Here is a 12245-nt window from a genome sequence, read left to right as displayed (position 1 = left end):
TGTGCAGAGATGAACGTGGGATGCCACAGAGTTTTTTTTTGAACTTCGCTGATTATTTTGTCAGTTGCATCTTTGCTTTAACGTAGATTTCCAATCTTCCAGGCATTTCCTTGCTACGAGTTTTTACATTTATTTGATTCGCATCATTACATCTCAAATATAGTATACATTGTCACAGAATTCTCTTGTTTATGACATTGAAATCTTTTTCCAGTTCTTTTATTTGAATAACATCTTACAATTTTATTCGTAACACTGCAACGTGAGTTTCAACTTGGAAATAGTGTAGCCTTGAAAGCAACATCTGGCTCAATTGCATTGTGAGCCCCATCAACATTATATGTAAAGAATTGTCAAATATTGCGAAGGACAGTGGGGGAAAGAGAAATATAGTTGGGTTAAATGGCTAATTCTTGCAAGGAGAGCACACAAGGCGAATGGTCTGCAACTGCGCTGTTTGAGTCAATGATTCATTGGAACAATTTAACCCATCAAGCATTTCTTCGTATTCATTTCTTGTCTCAGAAGGATAATATAACATTTAGGCGCAAAAATGCAAACCAGCAAACCAAAACTGGAGGACAGAATGGCAAATATTTCTACCGCAACAGTATATTTCCCAGGAGAACTTACATACGCTGGAATGAAAGTTATCCAAACGGCACAAAAGATAAGCATACTAAAAGTGATGTGTTTCGCTTCGTTGAAATTATCAGGAAGTTTTCGAGCTAGAAAGGCAGCCACAAAACACACGCAAGACAGAAATCCAATGTAACCTAATACACAGTAAAAGGCTATTGCAGACCCTACATGGCATTCATAGACAATTATCTCCTTAAAATAGTCACTGTTTTTTTCAGGATGGGGTGGCGATAGAGTTAGCCAGACAGCACATATTAAACTTTGTACAAGTGCTAGAACTAAAACAGTTAAACGCTGTTGTGTGGGTCCAAACCACTTCATGAGATTGTTGTTCGGAAGCGTTGCATTGAATGCCATCACCACAACAATTGTTTTGCACAGAACGCAAGAAATGCAAAGAACAAATGTAATACCAAATGCTACATGGCGTAATGCACAGGACCAGCCTGAAGGTTCTCCGATGAATGTCACTGAGCACAAAAAACAAAGCGTTAACGCGATAAGAAGCAAAAAGCTCAACTCCGAGTTATTCGCCTTAACAATAGGTGTGTTTCTGTGAAGGTAGAACGTTACAAGGACAATTATACTAATGCAAGCTCCAAGTAATGCGAGCGAGACCAAAATAATCCCCATGATTTCCTCAAAGGAAAGAAACTGAATTTGCTTCGGTATGCATTGGTCTCTGTGAGCATTAGACCGGTATTCCATCGGACAGCGAATGCATTCTGTTGAGTCTAAAGACAAACACAGTCGAAACTGAAAGTGACATGATTCAAATCATTCCATATTCGGAGATGAATCGTAGCTAAATTATTTGTAACATGCGTACTCCTGCTTATTCTTACCAGTCGTGTTGCTTATTTCACCCTCAGCACAGCGTATGCAGTCAAAGCAGCAAATGGGTTGACCTTTTATTGCTGCCCTTCTTGTTCCATTAGGACAGGGATCGGAGCAAACTGCTTTTGGAACCTTGTTTTAGAGAATAAAATGCAATAGATAGTCATCTTGTATTTTGTTTTTAGTCCCTTAACATTCATTGCCTTTAAGGGTGAATGGGTGGATATTCCTCGTGGGAGTGTGATCAGGGAATCCTGAATGCATATTAGCCCCATCTTCCTCCCCTTTCCTTTCTGAAAGATGTTGATTTGTTCTTGGGCGCCATCTCCTGGCTGCTCCTTCTCTTATTTCTTCTGATAGTTAGTCCCCGAATGTGAACCCATGCAGCAATTGCTAGCAAGCTATTTCAGCCCAAGATCTAAGTGCAAAGCGAGGTCACTGGCCAGAGTGAGTCACTGAAATAGGATCAGTTGCCCGGTCTCTGCTTGGTTCCATCCACCCCACACTCCAAAGCTCAAATCCCCTTGGGTTCTAGGGTAATTGATGACATCACGTGCCAGTGAGGGTAGGAGTAGGATGCTTGGGCGGATGAACACGTGGCTGAGAAACTGGTGTAGGGGGCAGGGTTTCCGACTCTTGGATCATTGGGACCTCGTCTGGGGCAGGTGGGACCTGTACAAAAGAGTCGGGTGACACCTAAACGACAAGGGGACCATTATACTTGCAGGGAGGTTTGCTACTGTTATTGGAGAGCGTTTAAACTAGATTTGCAGGGGAATGGGAATCAGAGTGCCAGAGAAGATAGTGGAGCAGGGGTAAAAAGACAGGTTAGTTCAAGCAAAATCACCAATGGAAGGGTTGAGTGTGGTGGAAATAACCTTTTGAGGTGTGTCTATTTCAATGCCAGGAGTATTATGGGGAAGGCAGATGAGCTGAAGGCGTGGATAGACACATGGAAATATGACATTATAGCCATTAGTCAAACTTGGCTAGAGGAGGGGCAGAACTGGCAGCTCAATGTTCCAGGGTTCCAATGTTTCAGGCGGGATAGGGGCAGAGGGATAAAAGGTGGGGCGGGGGGTGGCATTGTTCGTCAGGGAAAATGTTACAGCGGTATTCAGGCAGGATAGATTAGGGAGCTTGTCTACAGAGGCCCTATGGGTGGAGCTGAGAAACAGGAAAGGTATGACCACATTAATGGGGTTGTATTATAGACCACCCAATAGTCAGCGAGAATTGGAGGAGCAAATCAGCAGAGAGATAACTGACAACTGCAAGAAACACAAAGTTGTGATAGTAGGGGATTTTAATTTTCCACATATGGATTGGGGCTCGCATACTGTTAAAGGTTTAGACGGGGTAGAGTTTGTAAAATGTGTTCAGGAAAATTTTCTACATCAGCCTATGGAGGTGCAAACTAGAGAAGATGTGATATTGGATCTCCTATTGGGAAGCGAGTTAGGACAGGTGATGGATGTGAGTGTGAGGGAATATTTTGGATCCAGTGATCATAATGACATTAGTTTCAACCTGATCATGGATAAGGATAGTTCTGGTCCTCGGGTTGAAGTTCTGAACTGGAAAAAGGCCAAATTTGATTAAATGAGAAGGGATCTGGGAAGTGTGGATTGGCACAGGCTGTTCTCTGGTAAGGATGTAAATGGAAAGTGGGAGGACTTCAAAGGAGAAATTTTGAGAGTGCAGAGTTTGTATGTTCCTGTCAGGACTAAAGGCAAAGTAAATAGGAATAAGGATCCTTGGTTCTCGAGGGAGATTGTAACACTGATTGAGAGGAAGAGAGAGTTGTATGAAATGTAAAGGGAGCAAGGAACAGACCAGATGCTCGAGGAGTATAAAAAGTGCAAGAAGCTACTTAAGAGGGAAATCAGGAGGGCTAGAAGAAGACATGAGGTTGCTTTGCCAGACAGAGTGAAGGAAAATCCAAAGAACCTCTATAGGTATGTTAGGAGCAAAAGGATAGTGAGGGATAAAATTCGTCCTCTTGAAGACCAGAGTGGTAGACTGTGTATGGAACTAAAAGAGGTGGGGGAGATACTAAATGGTTTTTTTGCATCCGTATTTACTGAGGAAACGGGCATGGAGTCTACGGAAATAGGGCAAAAGGTAGGGAGGTCATGGAACCTTTACAGATTAAAGGGGAGGAGGTGCTTGCTGTCTTGAGGCAAATCAGAGTGGATAAATCCCCAGGACCGGAAAGGGTATTCCCACGGACCTTGAGGGAAGCTCGTGTTGAACTTGCAGGGGCCCTGGCAGACATGTTTAAAATGTCAGTATTCACGGGGAAGTGCTGGGTGATTGGAGGGTGGCTCATGTTGTTCTGTTGTTTAAAAAAGGTTCCAAAAGAAATCCGGGAAATTATAGGCCAGTAAGTTTGACGTCGGTGGTGGGCAAGTCATTGGACGGTGTGATAAGGGATAGGGTCTACAAATATTTGGATAGACAGGGACTTATTAGGGAGAGTCAACATGGCTTTGTGCGTGGTAGGTCATGTTTGACCAATCTATTAGAGATTTTCGAGGAGGTTACCAGGAAAGTGGATGAAGGGAAGGCGGTGGATGTTGTCTACCTGGATTTCAGCAAGGCCTTTGACAAGGTCCCTCATGGGAAGGTTCAGTCGCTGGGGATACATGGGGAGGTAGTAAATTGGATTAGACACTGGCTCAATGGAAGAAGCCAGAGAGTGGTTGTGGAGGATTGCTTCCCTGAGTGGAGGCCTGTGACTAGAGGTGTGCATGATGTGGAGATGCTGGCGTTGGACTGGGGTAAACACAGTAACAGTTTTAACAACACCAGGTTAAAGTCCAACAGATTTATTTGGTAGCAAATACCATTAGCTTTCGGAGCGCTGCTCCTTCGTCAGATGGAGTGGAAACCTTTCCACTCCATCTGACGAAGGAGCGGCGCTCTGAAAGCTAATGGTATTTGCTACCAAATAAACCTGTTGGACATTAACCTGGTGTTGTTAAAACTGTTACTAGTGGTGTGCCGCAGGGATCGGTGTTGGGTCCATTGTTGTTAGTCATTTATATCAATGATCTGGATGATAATGTGGTCAATTGGATCAGCAAATTTGCTGATGATACAAAGATTGGAGGTGTAGTGGACAGTGAGGAAGGTTTTCAAAGCTTGCAGAGGGATTTGGGCCAACTAGAAAAATGGGCTAAAAAATGGCAAATGGAACTTAACGCAGACAAGTGTGAGATATTGCACTTTGGAAGGACAAACAAAGTAGAACGTACAGGGTAAATGGTAGGAATCTGAAGAGTGCAGTTCAACAGAGGGATCTGGGAATACAGGTACAGAATCCCTAAAAGTGACGTCACAGGTGGATCGCGTCGTAAAGAGTGCCTTTGGTACATTGGCCTTTATAAATCGGAGTATCGAGTATAAAGGTTGGAGTGTTATGGTAAGGTTATATAAGGCATTGGTGAGGCCGAGTTTAGAGTATTGTGTACAGTTTTGGTCACCTAGATACAGGAAGGATCTAAATAAGGTTGAAAGAGTGCAGAGAAGGTTCACAAGGATGTTGCCGGGACTTGAGAAGCTGAGTTACAGAGAGAGTTTGAATAGGTTGGGTCTTTACTCCCTGGAGCGTAGAAGAATGAGGGGAGATTTGATAGAGGTGTATAAGATTTTGATGGGTATAGATAGAGTGAATGCAAGCAGGCTTTTTCCACTGAGGCTAGGGGAGAGAAAAACCAGAGCGCATGGGTTAAGGGTGAAAGGAGAAACGTTTGAAGGGTATATTAGGGGAAGGGAGGGCTTCTTCACGCAGAGCGTGGTGGGAGTGTGGAATGAGAGGCCGGATAAAGTGGTAAATGCGGGGTCACTTTTAACATTTAAGAAAAACTTGGACGGGTTCATGGATGAGAGGGGTGTGGAGGGATATGGTCCAAGTGCAGGTCAGTGGGACTCGGCAAAAAATGGTTCGGCACAGACAAGAAGGGCCAAAAGGCCTGTTTCTGAGCTGTAATTTTCTATGGTTCTATTTACTCATATAATCACGCTGCGCGAAAGGAAAAATTGCATAGAATGTATAAAGAAGGGCAAAATTAATTACATGTTGCAAGTATTAAATTGATACGGGAACGGAGAAGCCTGGGGCACACGCTAACAAAAGTTAGAGGTTTTCGTAAGTTAAGAAGGCTTCCAGAGAGGCGTATAGGTTCCTTGACTTGACTTTCCACACAGAGGTAGGGCACAAAAGTGAGGAAGTTAGGCGTGACATTTATAAATCACTGTTTATGCCTCACAGAATCCCGACATTGCGGAAGGAGAATTCGGCCCATCGAGTCTGCACCGACCACAATCCCAGCCAGGCCCTATTTCCCGTAATCCCTTACACTTACCCCGCTCATCCCCCTGACTTTAGGTTTAATTTAGCATGGCCAATCAACCTAACCCGTTCATCTTTGAACTTTGGGAGGAAACCGGATCACCAGGAGGAAACCCACGCAGAAACTGGGAGAATGTGCAAACTCCACATAGGCAGAGACTTGAGCGTGGAATTGAACACGCATCCCTGGCGCTGTGGGTCAGCAGTGCTAACCACTGTGCCACCGTGCCGCCTCGGGTGGCTTATTGTGCCTTATTCCGGGCACATACACATGGAAGAATATCAAGCCCTTGGAGGCGATGCAGAAGGATTCGCTAGAATGATGGGACTTCAAATATGCGGCAGAGACGCGAGAATCCAAAGTTATTCTACCTAATGCAAAAGAGGTGAAGGAATATTAAATTAAGCTTTTCAAAAGGGTTTTGATAGAGCACATAAGGAGAGAGTCCCTCCAGAGGCAGAAAGGACAGATTAAAGTGATTTGCAAAAAGAAAACAGAAGAAAATTAAGAAGAACGCGTTTCACAAAGTGCCTGAAATTGTGCCGAAGCAGAGTCATGAAGTAAGTTTCAAAAGGGAATTGAAGAAATACTTGAAACAATTACAAGGATCGGAAGGAAAAGTAGCGATAAAAATTAAATAGACCTTTCAATGCGCTGTCACAGGAAGCGTGGGCCGAATGGCCGCTTTCGGTGTTATATTATTCTATGATTTGTGAAGAAGCTCATTGAGCCCACGTGCATGTTTCCGCTCGTAGAAAGGGTTATCTGATTCGTCTCACTGCCGATCAGGTCGCGGTGGGTTATCGCAAAACAGAGACAGACCACTGGCACCCGAACATATTTTACAATTTCCATAGGTCTTAGCTATTGTGCCTCGGGCACTTGATAATTAATTTAATCAGCGCATTGACTCGAAATACAGCGCATCGCAGAAAAGCTCAAATTAGACCAATGTTGGTAAATGACAACTTTATACATTCTGGAGCAACGGTATTTGGCAATCGTTAACTACATATGAAACTTTGTTCCCTTAACGAGTGCAGGCACTTTTACCGGTTCGATTTCTTCCTAAACCCGAGAACAAACCCGGATAAGCAGCCGTGAGATCACCCCACATACTGTCATGAATGGAATATCCTTACCATAATCTGAGAGCCACTCCATTTTATTTCACCTTCGCTTATGACGAATTCTTGTCCTGGCAATGCAGATCCATCATAGTATCCAACAGTTACAATCTTCGTGCCACCAAATGCATCTGGCTGCCAGTTGACAATGTCATAGGTTGGGACTGGATCGCCATTTTCATCAAAATATACCGTTTCGCCAATCTTAGTTCTGAATTTTACTGCTTTCAGATAATGCAGTAGCTTTATAAACGGAAAAAGAACGGTTAAAATATCAATGGTACATTATTTCAAATATGCATGTATCAAAGTCATATTTCATTTTTAGAAAGGAAATTGTATGAAATGAGACATCTCCTCAAAGGGCAAACAACATTCACTGCTTTACTATTCTTTACCTGCCATGGTTGAAAGTTTGAAATGTTTGCACAGCTGTTATTGTAAAATGGCCCTTTACCAGTTTCGCACGAAAACATATCATGGAGAGCATGAGCTATGGCATAAGTGGCTTTATATACGTTGTAAGTAACTCTGTACTCAGTGACATCTGTAAATGCATTGCGGGCAGTGTGTAGATTCTGTTTTGCTGTGCATGCTTGGACACTGAGTCAGGTTTAGTTCCAGTTGTTCTGTTTTCCATGTTCTTTAGTGTACAGTTGAATGTCCTCTCCCAAAACTCCTTCACCAAAAGGTTTCCTGGGTACACAGCCGGGTGAATGTCCATCAGGAATTCTTTCAGCCCTGGTAAGCTGACTTTACGAATTGCAATTCCAATCGCGCCAGAAATAAATCGTCTGCTTTTTCCTGGTGGGAGAGGAGATGTTGTAATCCAGGCTTCGCTTCCTACCCACTGCACTCCGGTGATATTTTGCTGTGCTATTCCTCTGAGCAAAATAGCCATATCCGATTGAGACAGAAAGGCCACAACGACGGATGTGGATGATGTCTTTATGGTGTGTATAACATTGAGCAGCTTTTCCTGAGAATATGTTTTATGAAAGGACTCAGAGAAAGCGATGCAAATGCCTGACCTGCGTACGATTTCCATGAAAGCTTGCATTCCAAAGTTACCATAGTCATCGTCACTTTTAATCGTCCCGATCCACGTCCAGCCAAAGTGACTGACGAGTTGGGCTAACGCTCTCACCTGAAAATAATCACTCGGTATTGTTCTGAAAAAGGACGGATATTCGATCCTGTTACTCAGGCACACGCAGGTGGAAACGTAGCTAACCTACAGGAGACAAAGGAGAAGATCAGATTAATCTTCATCAAAGCAGAAAGAAATACCTGAATTCATGTAGTACCTTTCAGGAGCCGAGGGCGTCACAAATCGATTTACAGCCAAACTAAGTTTTTTGTTGGAAGTGCAGTTATGTTTGTAATATTGGAAAACTCGCAGTCAAATAGTTCACAACAAACACCCGAAAGCAGTAATGAAATAAATGACCAGTTCATCTATTTAAAGTGTAGCCTGAGGGATGGATATTGGTCAGATACTTAGAAACTCGCCCACTCTTCTTTGTGGGATCTTTACGTCCACATGAGAGGGCAGATTGGCCCTCGGTGTAAAGTCGCATTCAAACAACGAAACAACCGCAACCACCCGACTTGGAGACGAGCGAGTGGTAACTACTGAGCTGGAACTGACGCATTAGGACATGAGTCATTCATGTAATTGTACCATTAATCCTTCAATCGCTTTAATTGAAGAGTTGACATATGCAATATTCTAAGGCGATGCGAATTTACAATAGTAGGCAATTGGTTTGCTTCAAAATTTTCAGAATCCCTCAGATGTATTCTTAAGTTCTTGCTTTTTAGTGACATTCTTTCGTAAAGGTAAAACATGTTTCTTGTCGGCTCTCCCCCGCCCCCTTCAGAATAATTAATAGGCTTCTGTGAAGTTTGCGGGGGAAATGTAACCCACATTAATAAATACGCCCCTCTCATCCTATATTACTTCATTGTTTAACTCACAAATCAAATCAATATAATTTTACTGATAATCTGAATTTTCTCTCAAGGCGAGGAGGTCAATTGTCTCACTTAAGAAATTTCCAGGCAATCACGTCATTATACTCATCAGTGATTTCAGATACGTAACTGGCAATCATCCAAAGGGAATCATACAAGTGAGAGTATCTTAATGATGATATGTGATAAAAAGTAGACAGGGCTGTTTAACATACATGAAAGGAAATCTGAATTACGCAATAGTATCAGACATTCCAAGCCTTGGCGTCGAAATTTTCATCATCAAAAAAACAGAACAGCATCATAAATCAGTGGTTAGTTTTGTAAATTAGCATTCCAGAACCGCAAAATTATAAAGATTTGGCAACAACCGTAAGAATAATCTGATCAATTTTATAACTTGAAATATAGAATTGAAAATATCTGTCAAACTACAAATGTATTAATTGAAATTAAAAAACTATCAATTATATTTTAAATACTGACAATATTCACAGTTATTAGTTTCATATTTCTTATTTGTAGGCAAAGCGTTAAACTTTATGGAAATCAATTTTAGAAATAACGTAAGTTTCTTGTACGCATATTAATATTCTATTCCTAGTCCATAATTTAGATGATATGCTTCTTCATATATTTTACCATTGGGACTCTGAAAGGACTGATTAAGTTGGCGATGGCTATGGACTGCGAGGATCCCGAATCTCCAATGATGGCTGAAACGTCAGGTGCTCTTTTGCAGGTAAAATCGGGTGCTATTTTCCCCAGTCTGTTTAAAAAGTCAAAGGCTGCTTTTATAGATACTGGAGGATTGCCACAGGAATCGTATATTCGATAACCCAGGGTCACATTTGGAAGCAACTGTGGATCCTTGTTGATTTCCTCTATAGCAAAAACCATCGCCATTACAAAGCGAAAGAGTCTGTGCCGAAAGCTGCGAAGAAGGCAAGTACAGTTTTAGTTCGGTGAAGGAAACATATCAATTACACGTAAATGCAATACAAGAACCTTTAATGCATTACGACCAAAATGTACTCGATATACAAATTTTCAAAACTCACTCCATAACATACTGACGAGGAACAAACAAAAAAGGCGACAAGTGTTCAAGGACAATGTTTTAAGTAACATCGCCAAAGCACCATTCAGACATTGCTATTTGTGAACTGAAGCCGCTGACTTGTCCAATAGTTTTGCTGAATTTGAGTAGAAATAGATGAAAGCAATACCAGTGTCAATACCGCCCAACCCTGTTTGGAAAATTAGACGCTAAACTTTTCAATTTGTCGTATTGAACTGTGTCAAGTGCTTCAAAAGTCACGGATATTCCAAATTACGTTGGTCCATATAGTCGGTGACAGCCGAGTCCTTCGCTAATGTCATTCACATTTTATACTTCTATCTATAAGCAACGCCAGCAAAAAAGGAGTAAGATCTAAACACATCACCATTCGTGTTGCTGCACTTAACTTACTTTTTAATGCAATGGAACTAATGGCGGCACCTAGAATGTATGACGCCGAGCTTTGATAAATAATAGACGCTTTATTATTAAGATGAAATTTCAATCATTAAGAATTTAATCTTTCGGAAGTATCTTAAACTTTGCAAGGTAACGCGGAAAGGGACTTCCAGTTTTTGCGTGGGAATTAAGGCATTTTCTTTAAAGAAAAATGCTCCATCCTTAAAGTTACAAAGCCAAGGTTCAGAATCGACAGGGCGAACTCGAATCCATTCCTTGCTTACTCCAAAAACCAAATTCAAAATCCAATTGAATCCAATCGAAGGTCAAGACAGACAAATAAGATCCAAGCTGACATTGCATCCCATTTTGGCTTGAACTGACAATTGATCTTCGCCAAATTAATTTAAGGCGATTTAACATCTGAGTTGCCTCATCATTGGAAGCACTTACATTTAAAATTTCCATCCAGATATTTCTTGCTTCACCTTACATTCAGATTAGCATCAATCTGGGCACCTTGAAACTGTCTTCAAGGCAACTGATCCTGAAGAAAGCTTATGTCGCTAAGTAGGTGCTAATGAATCAGCAATAAACGGATACATGCGAAGTACCTATTCATCCATAAACAAACATATTCACACATTTCGTGCATTTTCATTAACAAAGCAACTGGCCACGATTAAGCGATGTCGCTTATCAGACGCGCGCCAGGAGCTGAAATATCAAACAACACTCTGATTTAGCTTAAAATACTTCCGCCGGTGATAAGGTTCCACTCACGTCTTGCATTGAATCGCTTTTGACGGAATTTCAAAGGAAAGATCCTGAGACTCGACGCTAGCATGCACGCTGAAAATTCCGCCCAGAAGAATGTCGCCGCCCTTCGATAAGCCGAGCAAATCATCGGTCCCCCAAGGCTGACATGTTGGAATCTTCATCAAACGCACGGGAGCAAGGAGGAACAATGAAAAACAACACAGAAAAAGGCGATACATTGCGAGAAGCGACTACCGTTCTCTCACAGCACCGCCAACCTGCTTTATATGTGACCGAATTCACTGAAAACCACGCGACCTTCAATGGCTCAAAGTCCCCAAAGAACGCCGCATTAATGCGTTCTCAGTTAAGGAACTTGAAGATTACACACTGCACTCGCGCGCACGCACAAATACAACTGGGGGTTGTTTTACCACCAGTTCAATGATAATTGCTACGGAACAATAAGGAAACTAATTAAACCGTTCCAGATGGAAATTAACTTGCTGATAGTTGAAAAGCTTCAGGGAAACCCGACCAGGTTTGAGCTGCTACACTAACGGTGGAAAATAAATCACACGAGAAATACAAGCTCTCTTACCACGCATCTTTCTACAAAGGTGAATTACACACGAGTTAATTTGAAAACCAGGCCTACAATTTCCTCCGTATTTGTGCCCAGAGACAGGGGTAATCGCAACGCAAAGCCATTATTGGACGGAATGTGGGGAGTGAGTAATGTTTGCAACAAGACGCCCATGTTCACTGATCCTTTGCCTCGCTGTTTTACTGTAAATGTCACAATATAAACACTTCTGGTTAATGTTTAATTGTAATGTTGCCTGTACCATTGAATTTATTTACATGAAATACTTAATAACTGATAAGTGGGTCACAACGCCATTCTCAAATATTTGGATTTACATACTTAAATTGTTTACCAACCATTTTAAACTGAACTGGGGGTGACATGGTGTCACGATCGACTCCAGGCTTGGGTCACTGGTGAGTGGGATTTTCCGCCCTCGCCCGCCCCGAAACTGGAAAATGCCGCCCGAGGTCAACGGACCTTTGAACGGTCCA

At 42.1% G+C, this 12245-nt stretch overlaps 1 protein-coding gene across 1 annotated transcript; it reads right to left on the bottom strand.

The window, feature by feature from the left end:
* Positions 1-483: 483 nt before the first annotated feature.
* LOC144482899 (extracellular calcium-sensing receptor-like) lies at positions 484-9868 on the bottom strand. Its single transcript, XM_078201744.1, is given in 6 exon segments — positions 484-1376; positions 1488-1611; positions 6980-7207; positions 7363-7584; positions 7587-8198; positions 9584-9868. Coding segments are annotated over 6 exon segments (2343 nt in total). The 5' UTR covers positions 9848-9868.
* Between the last annotated feature and the right edge of the window lie 2377 nt (positions 9869-12245).

This window comes from Mustelus asterias, chromosome 3 (assembly GCF_964213995.1).
Source record: "Mustelus asterias chromosome 3, sMusAst1.hap1.1, whole genome shotgun sequence".
Lineage (NCBI taxonomy): Eukaryota > Metazoa > Chordata > Chondrichthyes > Carcharhiniformes > Triakidae > Mustelus > Mustelus asterias.
Note: the sequence above shows the minus strand (reverse complement) of the source record. Positions and strands in the feature narration are given on the sequence as shown.